This window comes from Crassostrea angulata, chromosome 2, assembly GCF_025612915.1.
Source record: "Crassostrea angulata isolate pt1a10 chromosome 2, ASM2561291v2, whole genome shotgun sequence".
NCBI lineage: Eukaryota > Metazoa > Mollusca > Bivalvia > Ostreida > Ostreidae > Magallana > Magallana angulata.
This window is the reverse complement of record NC_069112.1, coordinates 80,076,702-80,097,786: the sequence shown is the minus strand read 5'-3', so window position 1 is coordinate 80,097,786 and position 21,085 is coordinate 80,076,702. Positions and strand designations below refer to the sequence as shown.

General features: G+C 38.0%; 1 protein-coding gene across 1 annotated transcript in view; it reads right to left on the bottom strand.

Moving 5' to 3' along the window:
• Positions 1 to 21,085, bottom strand: part of LOC128171314 (alpha-mannosidase 2x-like) — a 43,003-nt gene that overhangs the window by 15,189 nt on the left and 6,729 nt on the right. The window contains exons 7-14 of the mRNA XM_052837079.1: positions 19,769 to 19,955; positions 18,062 to 18,239; positions 17,561 to 17,763; positions 17,030 to 17,212; positions 7,877 to 7,982; positions 7,030 to 7,097; positions 4,235 to 4,400; positions 1,802 to 1,926 (exon numbers count right to left, since the gene is read on the bottom strand). Coding sequence (XP_052693039.1) covers positions 1,802 to 1,926; positions 4,235 to 4,400; positions 7,030 to 7,097; positions 7,877 to 7,982; positions 17,030 to 17,212; positions 17,561 to 17,763; positions 18,062 to 18,239; positions 19,769 to 19,955 — 1,216 coding nt within the window. The remainder of the gene's footprint in view (positions 1 to 1,801; positions 1,927 to 4,234; positions 4,401 to 7,029; positions 7,098 to 7,876; positions 7,983 to 17,029; positions 17,213 to 17,560; positions 17,764 to 18,061; positions 18,240 to 19,768; positions 19,956 to 21,085) is intronic.

Below are 21,085 nucleotides of genomic sequence, written 5' to 3'. Positions count from 1 at the left end.
AGAAGGAGAAATGATAATTTAAAGAGAAAAAGGTAAATGTAGAAAAAAGACTAAGAGAGTCAAGAGTAAGATGAAAGAATCAGATGTAAACAAAATATGACAGTATGAATCTATACATAATAAACAGATTTAAAAAAATTACACCTGATACTTGGTGATAAAAAAGGGGTTAGCTTTCTGTCTTTGTGATAATAATCATACTACATACTCAAGAAACATATCTCAGTATCAATTTCTAAGAATGAAAGAGAAAGAGAGAGGGGGAGAAAGAGAAAGAGAGAGAGAGAGGGAGAGGGGGTGAAAGAGAGAGGGGATGCAAGAGAGAGAGGGGACACAAGGAAGAGATAAGGTGAGAGAGAAAGTGAGATAAAAAGAAAGAGAGTGAGAAAAAACAATAAATTAGAAAACAAGAGGCCCAGGGGCCATATCGCTCACCTGAGCAACAATTGCCTTAATTCTGATCTAATTAGCATTACAGTATCAAAATATTTTGACAACTAAGTACAGTAGACCTTGCTAAAAAAAGAAATGGAAATCTGCCAATTTTTATCCACCTCTTTTTTTTTTGGTAAATCCTCTTTTGTTGTTGTACCTGTAAGAAGATTTTTCTCTATTCCTATATAAGATTTTCTCTATATATTCCTTTGTAAAAATTCAAACCGCCATCACGGCCCCACCCTACCACAAGGGACTGTGATTTTGCAAACTTGAATTTACACTAAGGATGCCTATACACAAGTTTAAGCTTTTCTGGCAAAATAGTCTTTAAAAAGAAGATTTTCTCTCTATATTCCTTTGTAAAAATTCCTCCCCCATTGTGGTCTCACCCTACCCCTGGACTATTATTTAAACAAACTTGAATCTATACAATTTATGGGTGCTTCCACTCAAATTTGGGCTTTCCTGGCCTATTAGTTTTTGAGAAGAAGATTTTTAAAGATTTTTAAAGATTTTTTCTATATATTCCTATGGAAAACTTGATCTTCCAATTGTAGCCCCACCCTAACCCCAGGGACTATGATTTGAACAAACTTGAATCTACTCTACCTGAGGATGCTTCCATTTTAATTTGAGCTTTTCTGGCCTGATAGTTTTTGAGAAGAAGATTTTTAGAGATTTTCTCTATATATTCCTATGTAAAACTTGATCCCCCAATTGTGGCCCCTCCCTACCCCTGGGGACCATAATTTGAATAAACTTGAATCTACACTACCTGAGGATGCTTCCATTTTAATTTGAGTTTTTCTGGCCTGATAGTTTGTGAGAAGAACACTTTTAAAGATTTTCTCTATATATTCCTATGTAAAACTTGATCCCCTAATTGTGGCCCCTCCCTACCCCCGGGGACCATGATTTGATCAAACTTGAATCTACACTACCTGAGGATGCCTCCACACAAGTTTAGCTTTTGAGGCCGAATAGTTTTTGAGAAGAAGATTTTTGAAAAATACCAACAAATTTTCAATAATTCTCAATTATCTCCCCTATAAAGAGGGCGTGGCCCTTCATTTAAACAAACTTGAATCCACTTGACCTAGTGGTGCTTTGTGCCAAATTTAGTTGAAATCTGCCCAGTGGTTCTTCAGAAGAAGATGAAAATGTGAAAAGTTTACAATGACGCCGAGGACGACAATGACGACAATGATGACAATGCCAACGACGACAACGACAGACAACGGACAAATTGTGATCAGAAAAGCTCACTTGAACCTTTGGCTGAGGCGAGCTAAAAAATGTAAGAAAAAGACAGAAATAAGATAAGCTAGAAGTCTCTATGATAACAATCAGACAACAGACTCACTGAGATGAGGGTCCGTCTCCATGGTAGTACGTGACCGTGGCCAGACTGTTGCTGGAGCTGTCCTTTCTCTGTGATATCTGATATCTGACGATCCCCAGGGCGGGCAGCTCAGTCACAAAGGACAGCTGTAATACACAGGGTGTATATCAACAACTCTACAAGTAATTTACAGGCAGCTCAGTCACAAAGGACAGCTGTAAAACACAGGGAGTATATCAACAACTCTACAAGTAATTTACAGGTAGCTCAGTCACAAAGGACAGCTGTAAAACACAGGGAGTATATCAACAACTCTTCTAGTAATTTACAGGTAGCTCAGTCACAAAGGACAGCTGTAAAACACAGGGAGTATATCAACAACTCTTCTAGTAATTTACAGGCAGCTCAATCACAAAGGACAACTATAAGACACAGGGTGTATATCAACAACTCTACTAGAAATTTACAGGTAGCTCAATCACAAAGGACAGCTGTAAAACACATGGTGTATATCAACACCTCTACTAGTAATTTACAGGCAGCTCAGTCACAAAGGACAGCTGTAAAACACAGGGTGTATATCAACATCTCTACAAGTAATTTACAGGTAGCTCAGTCACAAAGGACAACTGTAAAACACAGGGTGTATATCAACAACTCTACTAGTAATTTACAGGCAGCTCAGTCACAAAGGACAGCTGTAAAACACAGGGTGTATATCAACAGCTCTACTAGTAATTTACAGGCAGCTCAGTCACAAAGGACAACTGTAAAACACAGGGTGTATATCAACAACTCTACTAGTAATTTACAGGTAGCTCAGACACAAAGGACAGCTGTAAAACACAGGGTGTATATCAACAACTCTACTAGTAATTTACAGGCAGCTCGGTCACAAAGGACAGCTGTAAAACACCAGGACTATATCAACAACTGTACTAGTAATTTACAGGTAGCTCAGTCACAAAGGACAGCTGTAAAACACAGGGTGTATATCAACAACTCTACTAGTGATGTACAGGTAGCTCAATCACAAAGGACAGCTGTAAAACACAGGGTGTATATCAACAGCTCTACTAGTAATTTACAGCCAGCTCAGTCACAAAGGACAACTGTAAAACACAAGGTGTATACCAACATCTCTACAAGTAATTTACAGGCAGCTCAGTCACAAAGGACAACTGTAAAACACAGGGTGTATATCAACAACTCTACTAGTAATTTACAGGTAGCTCAATCACAAAGGACAGCTGTAAAACACAGGGTGTATATCAACAACTCTACTAGTAATTTACAGGTAGCTCAATCACAAAGGACAGCTGTAAAACACAGGGACTATATTAACAACTGTACTAGTAATTTACAGGTAGCTCAGTCACAAAGGACAGCTGTAAAACACAAGGTGTATATCAACAACTCTACTAGTAATTTACAGGTAGCTCAATCACAAAGGACAGCTGTAAAACACAGGGTGTATATCAACAACTCTACTAGTAATTTACAGGCAGCTCAGTCACAAAGAACAGCTGTAAAACACTGGGAGTATATCAACAACCCTACTAGTAATTTACAGGCAGCTCAGTCACAAAGGACAACTGTAAAACACAGGGTGTATATCAACAACCCTACTAGTAATTTACAGGTAGCTCGGTCACAAAGGACAGCTGTAAAACACCAGGACTATATCAACAACTGTACTAGTAATTTACAGGTAGCTCAGTCACAAAGGACAGCTGTAAAACACAGGGTGTATATCAACAACTCTACTAGTAATTTACAGGTAGCTCAATCACAAAGGACAGCTGTAAAACACAGGGTGTATATCAACAACTCTACAAGTAATTTACAGGTAGCTCAGTCACAAAGGACAACTGTAAAACACAGGGTGTATATCAACAACTCTACTAGTAATTTACAGGTAGCTCAATCACAAAGGACAGCTGTAAAACACAGGGTGTATATCAACAACTCTACTAGTAATTTACAGGTAGCTCAGTCACAAAGGACAGCTGTAAAACACAGGGTGTATATCAACAACTCAACTAGTAATTTACAGGCAGCTCAGTCACAAAGTACAGTTGTAAAACACAGGGTGTATATCAACAGCTCTAGTTGGAAAGTAGACCATTTCAGGGACTGTATGTGACTTTCTGTAATATATATCTACTTTAAACAAACTCATATATTCATAGGTATTTATCAGTCACGATTTGCATCTCATAAAGTGTTTTGATGATGTAGAACTCACAGCTATATATTGTGTCATAAGTGTTTTCTAGAGTTTGAGTGATTGTGATGTAATATTAAAGATTTGATGTTCTTAACAATCACTCCTTTTAGGTGCATGATATAGCTGTACTAGGCTAACTGGGTTCGTCCCCCCTAATACTACTATGGTTTTATCACCATCAATGTTTCTTACGTAATTACTAAGATTGATAAACAAAGCCTTACCTTAAATCTATCCTGAGACATCTCATTGGAATCCTTCCAGAAAGGGTCAGTCTGGGAGGTTATGACCTTGCCCTTAGCATCCTTGACCTCAATATTGGGGTCACTGACATGGAGGGTGACTACTTCCTGTCTGGGGTGGGTGAGGGAGTTGAACAGTAGAACAGAGCTGTAAAAGAAGGCAACTTTACAACCCTGTATTTATACCATGTAATATAGTGAAACAGACTGCAGTAAAACAAGGCAACTTTACAACCCTGTATTTATACCATGTGTTACAGTGAAAACAGACTGTGGTAAAACAAGGCAACTTTACAACCCTGTATTTATACCATGTGTTACAGTGAAAACAGACTGTGGTAAAACAAGGCAACTTTACAACCCTGTATTTATACCATGTGTTATAGTGAAAACAGACTGTGGTAAAAGAAGGCAACTTTACAACCCTGTATTTATACCATGTGTTACAGTGAAAACAGACTGTGGTAAAACAAGGCAACTTTACAACCCTGTATTTATACCATGTGTTACAGTGAAAACAGACTGTGGTAAAACAAGGCAACTTTACAACCCTGTATTTATACCATGTGTTATAGTGAAACAGACTGCAGTAAAACAAGGCAACTTTACAACCCTGTATTTATACCATGTGTTATAGTGAAACAGACTGCAGTAAAACAAGGCAACTTTACAACCCTGTATTTATACCATGTGTTATAGTGAAACAGACTGCAGTAAAACAAGCCTCTGTAGTCTATGATTTGTATTCAATTCAGATGTAGTTTAATTATTTAACGGAGTAGAAAACATTAATAGATGAATTAAATTAGAGAATGATAAACTCAAGTGTAAGCTAAAAACATGTATTTGCTGCTTAAAAAATACACAAGGGGCACCGACAGAACAGACCGACCAAAAATGTAAAAAAAAAAAAAAAAAAAAGCTGTTATTTTGAATTGTAACCCAAAAATGCCGCAATATAAAATATTAAAAATTCAAACTCATTTTTACTTTATATCGAGTAATCAACTTTTAGCTGATCATCATCGGGACTGAGCGATAGTCAAGTACTTGAGTACTTGTTAACATCCTTGATATTTACGTAAAGTATAACATGTTTAAATGCTTATTTAATTTAAGATTACCGGTATTTTGCTTATTGCTGTTTTTACTTTCAAATGTAGGAAATTGGAACATTCTTCTTGTACCATGTAAAAGGTTTCAGTTAAAGAGAAAAGGGGAACGTTCTCAAGATTCCTCGTGAAGATTCAGTTGTAGTGAAAAGAGGAACGTTCCTCAGATTCTTTGTGAAGATTTCTGTTAAAGTGAAAAGAGGAACGTTCCTCAGATTCTTTGTGAAGATTTCTGTTAAAGTGAAAAGAGGAACGTTCCTCAGATTCTTTGTGAAGATTTCAGTTGTAGTGAAAAGAGGAACGTTCCTCAGATTCTTTGTGAAGATTTCTGTTAAAGTGAAAAGAGGAACGTTCCTCAGATTCTTTGTGAAGATTTCTGTTGAAGTGAAAAGAGGAACGTTCCTCAGATTCTTTGTGAAGATTTCTGTTAAAGTGAAAAGAGGAACGTTCCTCAGATTCTTTGTGAAGATTTCTGTTGAAGTGAAAAGAGGAACGTTCCTCAGATGAAATGTAGAGATTTTAGTTTAGTTAAAGAGGAACGTTCCTCTGATGCTTCATAAGTTTTTATAAGAATAAGAGGAACGTTACTCATTATAAATGTCTGTGTAATGCATATAAATGTCAATGATTCAGGAAAATTCCATGAACTTTGACTTGTAAAGGCTTATTTTTGGCAAAAAGGGGTGTAAATGGATGCAGATATGAAAAACAGGGTCAAAAAAAAGGAATTTTGATTTTCCCTTTTTGATTTGGATTGTGTTATGTATAATATGTAACATATACATGTGAAGAACATGTTATCTTAGGTGATGGTACCTTTGACATCGTGTGGTATAACAATCCTGTCACTTCATGATATGTGTATAATATGTAACATATACATGTGTATAACATGTTATCTTAGGTGATGATACCTTTGACATCGTGTGATATAACAATCCTGTCACTTTATGATATATGTATAATATGTAACATATACATGTGTATAACATGTTATCTTAGGTGATGATACCTTTGACATCGTGTGATATAACAATCCTGTCACTTCATGATATATGTATAATATGTAACATATACATGTGTATAACATGTTATTTTAAGTGATGATACCTTTGACATCAGTTGATACAACAATCCCGTCACTTTATGATATATGTATAATATGACACGGACAACATCAATATTGCTCAAGTCAATAATAAGCCTCAATATTGACCTCATAGTTATGAATTTCAGTTGAAGAAAGAATTTAGGGATTTGAAACTTGTGGTACAATAGAAATTCTACTTACCTTAGTAAAATATAACTCGAGGTACAGTAGATGTTATATTTCTAACCTTGGTAAAATTAACCTCAAGGTATGATACAAATACTATTTTATTTACCTTGGTTGACTGTACCCCATAGTACAGAAGATGTAATTTACTTAGCTTGGTAAATTGTACATGGAAGTACAATAAATGTAATTTTACTTAGCTTGGTAAATTGTACGTTGAAGTACAATAAATGTAATTTTACTTAGCTTGGTAAATTGTACATTGAAGTACAATAAATGTAATTTTCCTTACCTTGGTAAATTGTATGTAGAAGTACAATAAAATTTATGTAATTTTACTTACCTTGGTAAATTGTACGCTGAAGTACAATAAATGTAATTTTACTTACCTTGGTTTATCGCTGACTTGAATCACGTTCTTTGTTATCAGAGAGTCGTGGTTCTTTCTGATTTCATCCTTAAAAATAAAAGTAGATCTAGATCTAATCAAGTATCAGGAATCATTCTTTATAAGTATCCTCAGCTGATTATTTGATTAAATTCAATACAGCTCTAAAGGCTCATCATAAATTCAATCACGCCCGACCATATCACAGCCACTAATGTTTGCAAGCATGATGAAAACTACATGGAAAATAATATACCAAAGGCATTTTGAGACTAAATCATTGCAAACAATATTTGCAAAGCTCGCAAAAATTTTGCGTGTGAATAAAATTTGGTCTACAGTAAAACATTAAGAGCAGAGTAAAGTTTGAAAACTCATAATAAATAAGTTGAAGGTAAAATTAACACGTACAACACAACATTGTCCCAGAATTAAAAAAAAAAATTCAACATGATCAGGAGGCTGAGTGGTCATTAAAAGGAATCATCAGATCTACCTACAAGTTTAGGATAGTATGTGTATGCATGTACAACACCACATTGTCCCAGAATTAATTTTTTTTACACATGCTAAGGAGGCTGAGTTGTCAAGAAATGAACTATCAGATCTACTACAAGTTTAGGATATTATGTGTTTACTTATAAACTATAATAAGCCAAAGGCAAAATCCGTTAATTTTAACTTTTAAATTTGAGTTTTAAAAAAATTTAACCAAAGGAAAAATCTTTAAAATTCAAGTAATAAATTTGGGTATCTTCCTTTATTTTAATATAGAGCTCTTCTTCATAAGAAGATAAATACAGTCTAAAAACTGTGACTGCTATTGAGCCTTCTTAACCCAGACTTACAATGTCAAAGAAGATGTTTTGTTTATAATCGCTCTTGGTTGCCATGGAGAGGAAGGACACAGCCTCAGTGATGATGGTCTTACAGTTGTTCTCAGCTTTCAGTAGCCTGTAACAAATAGAACAGAAAATTGTCAGTAGCCTGTAACAAACAGAACAAGGGGAAGGCTGTCAGTAGCCTGTGACAAACAGAACAAGATAAAATTTGAAAGTAGCCTGTGACAATCAGAACAAAAGAAAGGCTGTCAGCAGCCTGTGACAACCAGAACAAGAACAAATTTGTCAGTAGCCTGAAACAAACAGAACAAGAGAACGCCTGTCAGCAGCCTGTGACAAACAGAACAAGAGGGAGGCTCTCAGTATTCTGTAACAAATAGAACAAGAGGGAGGCTGTCAGTATTCTGTAACAAACAGAACAAGAGAAAAAGCTGTCAGTAGCCTGTATCAAACAGAACAAGAGGAAAGTTGTCTTAGTGTTCACAAACCATAGCTGTCAAAGTGACAGCAAACCTAATAAACAATAGACAAGAGGTCCATGGGCCACATTGCTCACCTAAGCAACAACAGACATACTAAAATCAGCTTTATGGAGTCACATACAACATATCTGTACAATGTCATACAATAGTCTAGATCCAGTATAAAACATAGGTAATCACAGATTACAAAGCTCATTGAGACGAGGCATCACCCTTATGAGACTTCACCTTTATGAGACCACCTTTATCATTTTATATGAAAATCATAGTTTATGATCTTGGATATTCATGGATTCTGTTTTGACACAAAATCATATATCATCTCTAAAAAATTGTATGATAATCATATGTTCATATGTTAATCAATACAATAATATACAAGTGAAAAGCTGTCAATGTGACAGCAAACCGGGTTTTCTTTTATGTAAACTGTATTCATAATCCATGTCAACCTTTATCCAGTGAAATGGAGTACCCTACATGTATATGCAACATTTTGCCAAAAAATGACTAAGTTCAAAAGCTGGTATTTTTTTCATAAATTATTGGAAATCAAAATCCTAGCAATATGCACACCTCTGATATATGTACAATTGATCTGCAAATGAAAAACAACTTCCTATCTTGAGAACTGTAGGTGGAGTTATCCGTACAATGAGGGTTCCCAATATGCAATATTTTGCCAAAAAATGACTAAGTTCAAAAGCTGGTATTTTTTCGATAAATTATCTCTGTTTCAGCCCGTCGTCAAGGGGGTGTATTGCCCTCAAATTTGAAATCGATAATTTCCATATATATCCGCTTTAAATTAAAACTAGTTTGTGAAATAACGATAGAATTACGAATATATAATACAAATTATCACCTTAATTAAAACCTCTAACTTCCTCAGAGCTCAGATTCAGCATCCAAGCCTCTCTGGTGCATCAGTATCATAAGACACACCATCCAATCAAGTTTGGTGAAGTTAGGACGTGTATTAACTAAGATATATTTTTTAGCATCCTTGATAATGGAGATCAAGCTCTGCATCTGAAGCTTCCTCTGTGATTCATTCATATTACAGTTTAATCAACTATGCAAGTTTTAAATAGTTCTATTATTTATGTAACATATGACCTGTTAAAAAAAACCTAACCTTATCCAGCATCCGAAACCTATGGCTCAGACTCAGCATTCAAGCCTGTCAGGTGCATCAGTATCATACGACACATCACCCATGCAAGTTTGGTGAAGTTACGACCTGTATTAACTAAGATATCATCATCATAGGGCACCTGTTTCAAAAACTTTAACCTGCTCCAAAAACCTTAACCTCCTCCAGCATCCGAAACCTATAGCTCGGATTCAGCACTCAATCCTGTCTGGTGCATCAGTATCATAAAACACACCATCCATGCAAGTTTGGTGAAGTTAGGAGCAGGATTAACTTATATCAAAGGTCACCTGCACATAAAAACTTTTACCTGCTCCAAAAATCTTAACCTCCTTCAGCATCTTAAATTTAGAACCCAGATTCAGCATCCAAGTCTTTGTGACAATCACTGTTCATATCGAACACACCCGATTTTATTTTTCCCATAATTCTTTGCAACGTGCTTGACCGACGCTAACAATAGGCGCTAAGATATACCCGGCCGAGCTGTCCAGCAATAAAGACGTGCTTAGTGTGTGAAGGGGGTATCGTGTTAGAAGCCTGTGTGGCATGTTTTAGTTTCACAAGTTCAGCATTTGACGCGGACACGGATAGCTGACCGTGTGTCATATTGTTGATGTTGAGACGATGATGATGTGATGGTGAAGTCGATGACGATGTGATGGTGATGTTGATGACGACGATGATGTTATGGTGATGATGACGACGATGATGATGGTCATGTCGATGAAGATGATGTAGATGATGTCGTTCATGGTGACGTCGGTGATGATTATGAAGTAGATGATTATGGTGATGACGATGATGTCTTTTATGATTATGGTGTTGTAGTTGATGATGTTGAGGATAGTGGTGATGATGATGATTGTGGTGACGAAACTACTCCGTAGTTGGTCCAGGACTACAGCCCCGGAGATTCGGACACTCTTCTAATTTATTTTTGGTCATTTGTATAAACATCATATTTTTTCTTGTTGAGTGAAAGGTGTGTGAGTGTTTGTGTGGTTTAGTGTTTATATTTCTATCTTTTCTTTCTTTCTCTTATTTTTTTTGTTATTAAATTTTGTTAAATTTAAGATGTCTTGTTGTTGTTTGGAGTAGCCTCCGCTCATCCCGTTACAATTGGTGGCAGCGGTGGGATGAGTTGACTCCTCCAGATACTACAAGATATCTTTATAAGTGAACAGTTGCCAAGGTTTATTTTATTTTTCATTTTTTGATCTTTTTTGTAGTACATGTAAGAGCAAGTGTAGGTCGTTGTTTCCTTTTCCCTTGGTGAGTACATTACGTTAGGCAGATTGTTTTGTTAAAAGTTGAGAAGTTAGTCCCTTTATGAGATAATTTTGAGGTAAGTTGGTCTGTCAGTCAATGCACCATGTCTACTGTCAAGGAGATGCTGGAGCTACTTGAAGTGGGGACCAAGATGGGGATGAAGGATGAAGACCTTCAACAATTCGTGAAGGACGAACAGGCCAGAATGCGGGACGAACGTGAGAAACATAGAGTCGAGAGACAGGAGGAGAGAGACCGCGACTTCAAACTACAGATGGAGAAAGAGCGCGCCGCAAGAGAACATGATGAGCGAGAGCACGCCCGATTGAGAGAACATGATGAGCGAGAGCACGCCCGATTGATAGAAGAAAAGAGACATCAGCAAAAACTAGAAGAACTGGAACTTGATCACAAACTGCAACTCGAGAGATCTCACATGAAGCCGAGTGTTGTGACTAAAGAGGAGAAAGAAACTTCTCAAGTGATAAAAGGACCAAAACTTCCTCCGTTTGAGGATTCGAAAGACAACATTGACGCGTACATTCAAAGATTTGAGATATACGCAACAACGCAGAAATGGAATAAAGACACGTGGGGGACTCATCTTAGCGCATTACTCAAAGGAAAGGCACTGGATGTATTCGCAAGCCTCTCACCCGAAACAGCACTTGATTTCAACGAGTTGAAGAACGCCCTGTTGAAACGATTTGACATGACGGAGGACGGTTTCCGCAAGAAGTTCCGATTTTCAAAACCAGACGGAAGTGAAACTTTTATGCAATTTTCTACCAGACTGGACAGTTACCTTGAGCGGTGGATTCAGCTGTCTAAGACTAACAAGACATTCGATGATCTGAAGGACTTGTTATTACGTGAACAGTTTTTATTGTGTTGCTCGAAAGAACTTGCCTTATTCCTAAAGGAGAGGATTCCTACTTCGATCCAAGACATGGCGCGATACGCGGACCAGTTTGCTGAGGCCAGAACAGTGACATCCTCTTCACTTACGCAAAAACCGCTCTTTGACAGACGACAGCAGTCCGATAGACAACCGCCGTACAAAGATTTCGTGCAACAAAACCAATCTGGAAATGCAGTGAAGTGTTATGAGTGCGGACGACAAGGACATAAAGCCTTTAACTGCAACTTCCGCAAAAGTCCGAATAACAGGCCGTTTAATTCGAGCGAGAAACAAGAAACAACACCGAAACATACTTACCCTAGTGATTTTCAACGTGGGTCGTACAATAATGGGAACCATGGATATCCAGGACGCGGTAGAGGTCGCCAAGGAGCCGCGAGTGTCGTCGAGAAACATGGAAACTTACCGTGTGTTGGTGATTCGGTTGCTTTCTGTGAAACGGAAATGCCAGTTGTGAAAGGATGTGTTGGCAATAAACTAGTGACTGTGCTAAGAGACACAGGTTGTAGTGGTGCCGTTATTCGTAGAGAACTGGTAAACGATGATCAACTAACAGGGACATCTCAACGATGCAAGTTAGCAGACGGTCATATTATTGATTCAGATGTGGCTAGAATTGATGTCGATACTCCTTACTTTACCGGAAGTGTTGATGCTTGGTGCTTTGATTCGCCTTCGTACGATCTTATTCTTGGTAATATTCGTGGAGTAAGGAAACCACATGAACCAAATCCAGCCTGGATTCATTCCGTTGAAAACATAGCAACTGTTGAAACGCGTGCGCAACTGAAAAAGAAACAGTCTCCATACAAACCATTGAAAGTACCGGAAGCAATACGGGATGTATCGCCGGAGGATATCTTACAAGAACAACGAAACGACGAGACACTGAAAAAGTTATGGAGCTTAGCTGAGAGTGGACAGCTTAAACATTTCAGTGACGGCGGATTTTCAAAAATGTGTGAACGGAAGCAAATGTTGTTCAGAGAATTTTGCAGTCCCAAAGTGTCCAGTGGAAAACTTTTTCGACAGTTAATCGTTCCCCGGAAATACAGAACTATCGTTATGAAGATCGCACATAAAACTTTGATGGGTGGTCATCTGGGATCAAAGAAAACAACCGACAGAGTAGTGTCCGAATTTTACTGGCCAGGAATCCAGTCAGACATTAGACGTTTCTGCAGATCATGTGACGTGTGTCAGCGGACTATTCCGAAAGAAAAAGTACCTGCAGTACCGTTAGGACAGATGGACTACAAAATCGATATGGGAGGCAAGCTGAAAACTTTCCACGCAAATCTTCTTAAGAAGTATGTTGAACGAGATACATTGAACTGTGGTGTTTTGTCAACATGTGCAATTTCACTCATAGACTTTAGTGACCTAGATGATGATGAACAACAGGACTCTATTCTTATGCCACCTGTTACTCAAACCGAAACAGCAAAGGACATAAAGTTTGCAGACAGACTAACACCAGATCAGTTGGAAACTGCTAAATCACTGTGTGATTCGTTCTCAGATGTATTTACGGATATACCTGGAATGACGAACTTAGTGGAGCATAAGATTGTTGTGACATCGTCTGAACCTGTGCGTGTGAAACCATATCCAATTCCGTTCAGTACAGAGAAAACAATTACAGAAGAAGTTCAGAAAATGCTACAGTTGAATGTGATTGAGCCATCATCTTCCCCTTATTCAGCTCCAGTTGTCATAGCTCGGAAGAAAGATGGAACGAATCGATTTTGCATTGATTATAGACGACTGAACTGTGCTACGGTATTTGATGCAGAACCAATGCCCAGTCCAGAAAGCATATTTTCCAAAATGACCGGAAAGAAGTTTGTGTCAAAGATAGACTTAAGCAAAGGATACTGGCAAGCACCGATGGCTGACGAGAGTAAGCCGCTTACAGCCTTTTCCACACCATCCGGATTGTACCAATTCAGGACAATGCCGTTTGGTCTTGTAAACGCGCCGGCAACATTTAGTCGTATGATGAGAAAACTACTTCAAGGTATGAACGGCGTAGAAAACTTTATCGATGATGTCATTGTTTTTACAGATACCTTTGAAGAACATCTACATATACTGAAGACTGTGTTCGAACGACTCAGAGATGCGGGACTTGCGGCCAGACCGACAAAATGTTTCATCGGATTTGACAAGATTGACTGTTTGGGACATATGGTGGGCAACAAGTGTCTAGAACCAGAACAGGACAAGATTGATGCAGTCAGAAATGCGCCAATACCACAAACCAAGAAACAGGTTCGTGCCTTCCTAGGCTTAGCAGGATTCTACAGAAAGTTTTTCCGAATTTCTCTGCGATAGCCATTCCACTTTCTGATCTTACGAAGAAGGGCCAACCAAATAAAGTTATTTGGACTGAAAGTCAGCAACGAGCTTTTGATACATTGAAACACATGTTAGCAGAAAGGCCAATATTGAAGTTGCCAGAATTTAATGAAACCTTCATTTTACGCACGGACGCTGCAGATGATGGGATAGGTGCTGTGCTGTTACAGATGGAGGATGACGAGAAACTACCCGTAGCGTACGCCAGTAGGAAACTTCAACCAAGAGAAAAGGCATACGCTGTTATCGAGAAGGAGTGTTTGGCAGTAGTGTGGGGAATACAGAAGTTCCACCAGTACCTTTATGGACGCGAGTTTCTACTTGAAACTGATCACCAACCCCTGACCTACCTTAACAAAGCAAAGACAGAGAACTCCAGACTGATGCGTTGGGCTTTGCAGCTTCAGCCATACCGCTTTAGGATCATTGCGATCAAAGGAAGCGACAATGTGGGTGCGGATTACCTGAGTCGTCAGTGAGATGTATAGTAGACAGTACAGGTATGTGTATAGGTTTTATTGTAAATACGTGAGAATTTTCAAAATTCAGTGATTGTTTATTTGAAATTGCAGGACAATTTTTTAAGGGGGGAGGTGTGTGACAATCACTGTTCATATCGAACACACCCGATTTTATTTTTCCCATAATTCTTTGCAACGTGCTTGACCGACGCTAACAATAGGCGCTAAGATATACCCGGCCGAGCTGTCCAGCAATAAAGACGTGCTTAGTGTGTGAAGGGGGTATCGTGTTAGAAGCCTGTGTGGCATGTTTTAGTTTCACAAGTTCAGCATTTGACGCGGACACGGATAGCTGACCGTGTGTCATATTGTTGATGTTGAGACGATGATGATGTGATGGTGAAGTCGATGACGATGTGATGGTGATGTTGATGACGACGATGATGTTATGGTGATGATGACGACGATGATGATGGTCATGTCGATGAAGATGATGTAGATGATGTCGTTCATGGTGACGTCGGTGATGATTATGAAGTAGATGATTATGGTGATGACGATGATGTCTTTTATGATTATGGTGTTGTAGTTGATGATGTTGACGATAGTGGTGATGATGATGATTGTGGTGACGAAACTACTCCGTAGTTGGTCCAGGACTACAGCCCCGGAGATTCGGACACTCTTCTAATTTATTTTTGGTCATTTGTATAAACATCATATTTTTTCTTGTTGAGTGAAAGGTGTGTGAGTGTTTGTGTGGTTTAGTGTTTATATTTCTATCTTTTCTTTCTTTCTCTTATTTTTTTTGTTATTAAATTTTGTTAAATTTAAGATGTCTTGTTGTTGTTTGGAGTAGCCTCCGCTCATCCCGTTACAGTCTTTCAAGTCCATAAGTAGGTCCAGATGCATCATCCATGCAAGTTTGGTGAAGATAGGACAAGTAATAAATAGCTTAGATACAGGACCTGCAACAAAAACTTTAACCAGGTCCGGACGCCGACGGTATAGCATAAGCTCCCCTTGACTTCGTCTCGGTGAGCCAAAAAAAATCCCTGCATATTCTTCTGTTTATCATTGAGCCCCTTTGTAACAGGATGGTTTTACAGTCATATCACATATTGAGCATTGAAGTTCTCGAGAAGACGATAAGACTTAATCAACTGTTTATATATGGATTACAAAACATACATTGAACTTTGAACCCCTTGTGAGGTCCAGGGGCCAGGGTCTAAACAATTTTAAAGAATCAACAATGTAAAAATGCCATATATAAAAACATTTCAATTTTTGTGAACAATTTAAATGATTTCCTTCGTAAAATTGGAAGCCCCACCCCCACCCCCACCCCCCCCCCCCCCCCCCCCCCCCCCCCCCCCCCCCCCGAATATGGCCCAACCATACTCCTGAAGAATACGATTTTGACATATTTTAATCTAGACTGAACTGACTAAAGTTAGGGCTTTTTTAGACAATTTGTGTTTTAGAAGATTTTTTTCTCATATATTCTAATGAATTAGACTTGGTTGCATCTTGTTGTACAAGTCGGGCAAGTATGGATTAAACAAAAGTAAGTTGCAGCAAACAAGTCAATAGTGAAATTAGGTTGCCACAAATAAAAGTTGCCCCATAGTAAATATATATAACACAAAGAACTGAGAGTTATCTCCTTCTCTAACCTTATATATATAACACAAAGAACTGAGAGTTATCTCCTTCTCTGACCTTATATATATAACACAAAGAACTGAGAGTTATCCCCTCTCTAACCTTACATATATAACACAAAGAACTGAGAGTTATCCCCCTCTCTGACCTTATATATATAACACAAAGAACTGAGAGTTATCTCCCTCTCTGACCTTATATATATAACACAAAGAACTGAGAGTTATCCCCTCTCTAACCTTATATATATAACACAAAGAACTGAGAGTGATCTCCCTCTCTAACCTTATATATATAACACAAAGAACTGAGAGTTATCTCCCTCTCTGACCTTATATATATAACACAAAGAACTGAGAGTTATCTCCCTCTCTAACCTTATATATATAACACAAAGAACTGAGAGTTATCTCCCTCTCTAACCTTATATATATAACACAAAGGACTGAGAGTTATCTCCCTCTCTAACCTTATATATATAACACAAAGAACTGAGAGTTATCTCCCTCTCTGACCTTATATATATAACACAAAGAACTGAGAGTTATCTCCTTCTCTGACCTTATATATATAACACAAAGAACTGAGAGTTATCCCCCTCTCTAACCTTATATATATAACACAAAGAACTGAGAGTTATCTCCCTCTCTGACCTTATATATATAACACAAAGAACTGAGAGTTATCTCCCTCTCTGACCTTATATATATAACACAAAGAACTGAGAGTTATCTCCTTCTCTAACCTTATATATATAACACAAAGAACTGAGAGTTATCTCCTTCTCTAACCTTATATATATAACACAAAGAACTGAGAGTTATCCCCCTCTCTGACCTTTCTCCATAGTCCACCACCACAAAATCCTTAGCAGTTCCCGTGATGCCATCGTGGTGCTGGAAAAGCCCTAGGTTCCTACGAGCCTCCACAAGTAGCCGCATCAACTGGTCCTCGGGGAATCCCGAGAGGCGGTGCTTCCTCTGGTACACTGCGGCGAGACTGAATGCGATCTCTGCTGATCTGTAACAATGGAAACAAACCACACAGATGAATACAGTAACACACATAATACTGTACAACAGTGGGAACATTATATATAATATATACAAACTGAAAACTTCCAATTGAATAATACTCTATTTGCAATTGAAAAGAACGAATTGAAGATTGAATAGAATGAACGTAAACAAAACTAAGGGTACACCCATTGTTACATAGCAAACACCTCAAATTTAACTCCCCAGTACATACCTCAGGTTGGTCTCAATATTAAACACCTCCTATATAACTTCCCAGACCCCAGTACTAACCTCATCATAAGTAACTCCCCAGCACATACATCATCATAAGTAACTCCCCAGTACATACCTCAGGTTGGTCTCAATGTTGCGGTCCATCTGTTTCTGGAACGGTCTGGATGTGAAATATCCAGACCAGTAATGGTCGTCTTTATCAGCGTACGTGAAGAAGTCCCCGGTAAGAACTGGATATTCCCGGGGACGGGAACCAGGCTCTGATCCAGACAATTCATGGATCTTGTCAAAGTACTCTGACAGGGTTCCAAACTGGGCCTGAAAGTAAAAGTATTCAAACTGATTTCTTTCTCTCTCTCTCTCGTTCCTTCTTTCTTGTTCTCTTCTTTTCTCTTGTTTTTTTTCTCTCTCTCTCTTAATATATATCTCTCTCTCTCTCTCTCTCTCTCTCTCCTGTCTATGTCTGTCTGTCTGTCTATCTATCTGTCTCTCTCTTTATCTCCTAACTGTGGATTTTTGTCCAGGTAGTCAAAGATTTTCTGGTACATTGCAGTTGTTGAATTCTCTCTCTCTCTCTCTCTCTCTCTCTCTCTCTCTCTCTCTCTCTCTCTCTCACCTTCACTCCTAACTGTGGGTTTTTGTCCAGGTAGTCAAATATTTTCTGGTAGTTGTTGAATTGTCTCTCACATTCCTCCGCTTGGTCGTATCTGAAGTCGTCGCCTAGCGGTATGAACAGAGCGTTACTGCGGTACAGCGAGGCCTTCTTTTTGTATTGATCAATCAACATGGCAGCTCTGTATGACAAAAAACGTTAAATTAAAAGTCTTCACTTATCTCTTTATCCAAACTCTTTTCATACATAATTATGGAAAACTATCCAGTAGACTGTAAAGGTATTACATTTGGCTGTGAATTCTATTTAGTGTTTTTGGCGGAAAACGGCATCTGCTAAATCAAGTACATCGCAAAATGTAAAATATAAATGTGCTAAATCAAATCCACGCTAACTTGTTGAAAAACCATTTTCCACTAAATATCATACACACTAATTATATTACGTTTACAGTACCATGTATTCCAGAAATCTGTTATAAAATCTATACATCCACATGTAGTAAGTTGAATAGAGGTATTCCTATATTACTTGTCAAAGGATTTCAAATAGAAAATTTTAGATTCCAAAAAGTGCAGAAAAATCAATCATGTCTCGGAATACTCAAGCATCAAAATCAATCAAAAAATCTTGACTTAATTTTGAGGTAACTTAAAACATATTCTATAATATACCATATTTCCCAGACATAGACTTCCTAAACATCCTAAAATATACAGTTCATTTCTGTTTTAAAAAAACATACTAAGAAAAATACCTTTAGAAAGTTGTCTCCCCTGACAAAGAGTATGACATCTTAAAGGAACCTGGATAGTCAAAAAACTAAAAGATCTAAAAGAGTTTATAAATGATCATCTGAGCAATAAACATTATTTTGTTGACAGGAAGTAGATCTGATGGTTAGTCTGTTGACCATCCAGTCTCCTTAAGGTAGATCTGATGGTTAGTTTGATGACCATCCAGCCTCCTTAAGGTAGATCTGATGGTTAGTGTGTTGACCATCCAGCCTCCTTAAGGTAGATCTGATGGTTAGTTTGATGACCATCCAGCCTCCTTAAGGTAGATCTGATGGTTAGTTTGATGACCATCCAGCCTCCTTAAGGTAGATCTGATGGTTAGTTTGTTGACCATCCAGCCTCCTTAAGGTGGATCTGATGGTTAGTTTGTTGACCATCCAGTCTCCTTAAGGTATATCTGATGGTTATTTTGTTGACCATCCAGTCTCCTTAAGGTAGATCCGATGGTTAGTGTGTTGACCATCCAGCCTCCTTAAGGTAGATCTGATGATTAGTTTGTTGACCATCCAGTCTCCTTAAGGTAGATCTGATGGTTAGTTTGATGACCATCCAGTCTCCTTAAGATAGATCTGATGGTTAGTGTGTTGACCATCTAGCCTCCTTAAGGTAGATCTGATGGTTAGTTTGTTGACCATACAGTCTCTTTAAGATAGATTGGATGGTTAGTTTGTTGACAATCCAGTCTTCTTTAGATAGATCTGATGGTTAGTTTGTTGACCATCCAGTCTCCTTAAGGTAGATCTGATGGTTAGTTTGTTGACCATCCAGTCTCCTTAAGGTAGATCTGATGGTTAGTTTGTTGACCATCCAGTCTCCTAAAGGTAGATCTGATTGTTAGTTTTTTTTACCACCCAGCCTTCTTAAGGTAGATGTGATGATTAGTTTGTTGACCCCCCGGCCCTCGTAACCTGACCTGTCAGCCACATTGCCCTCAGTGATGGCCTGGGGAGGAACTCTCCACGGACAGTTGTACCGACCAGGGGACATCCGGGCAAAGTCGAACTGGCAGCAGATCTTGGGGTCCGGCCCACAGGTGTGAGGAACGTCGTAGGAGTAAAAGGGCATCACATGACACAGGGTGTCCGAGCTTCCGTCCTTGTCTGTCAACAGAGGCATTAATGAGGCTTTATGGGCGTCATAGTACATTTCTACCTCCAGACATTAGAGTTAATTGAATGTCTGATAGTGATGGGAATCGGTGGAATTTTCATAATCGATAATCAGCTTCCCGCAACTAACTAATTATGGATTGAATTCAAAGGTTTCTATGTTTTATAGTTTAGTGGTAAATAAATGTAAATAAACAAGTAATAATTAACAGACGCATTACTAGGCCTTTCGTATTTTAATTTACTTAGTATTCCTACCCAAACAAATGTTGTATTCAATAGATTTTCTTCAGTAAGCAGTCGAACATTAATTTTCTTGAAACCAAAATGCGTCAAAATTCTAGAATGTGCTTTATTTTATGAGTAAGAATATGGAGCCCATCTGACATGTCAGCAATTTTCAGATCGCAGGCCTTTTTAGAGTTTAGATAGTTTGCGTCTAGAATATTCTGTTTATGATACGCGCTCATTGAAAAGGAAAAGACCCTCAACCGATTAATTGCAATGATCAGAAGCCTTTTATGATCGAGCTCTTAGAATGTGGCAATCGTCTGATTTTTTTATTATAATCGATGATTGGTACATCACTAATTAAAAGATAGTGTTGTGTTGTGCATGTACTATGGCTAAATAGTAGTCAGGGTTTGATACATAGTGCACGAGCCGGAGGCGAGTGCACTTAGTATCAAACCCTGACTACTATTTAGGCATAGTACATGCACAACACAACACTATTGTTATTATTATGCCGACTGTTGAATATACTGACGTGCTTTGCTATAAGTAGCTGTGACGTTTGAGTGTTGACTAGTCTCTTAAAATAATCACCGGAGAAGCAAACATTTGGTTTTTTTTTTTAAATTAATCAATTGATTTGATTGTTTATTTAATCAACAAGTTGTTGTACAATAAAAAGTCAACAAACGTTTATGTTCTTTTCAAGAAATGAGAAACGTTTGACCTTAACGAAAAAACTTGAATTGTTAAGCAGACGAAATCTCATTGAATTTTTTTCTTGTACATTCTTAATCAAGCATCATTTAAAAAGCGTTTTTGTGATTCTCATGCAGAATTTCTACGAAATATGTTCAAGAAATTTGTTCAAAAGTTTATCAGAAACT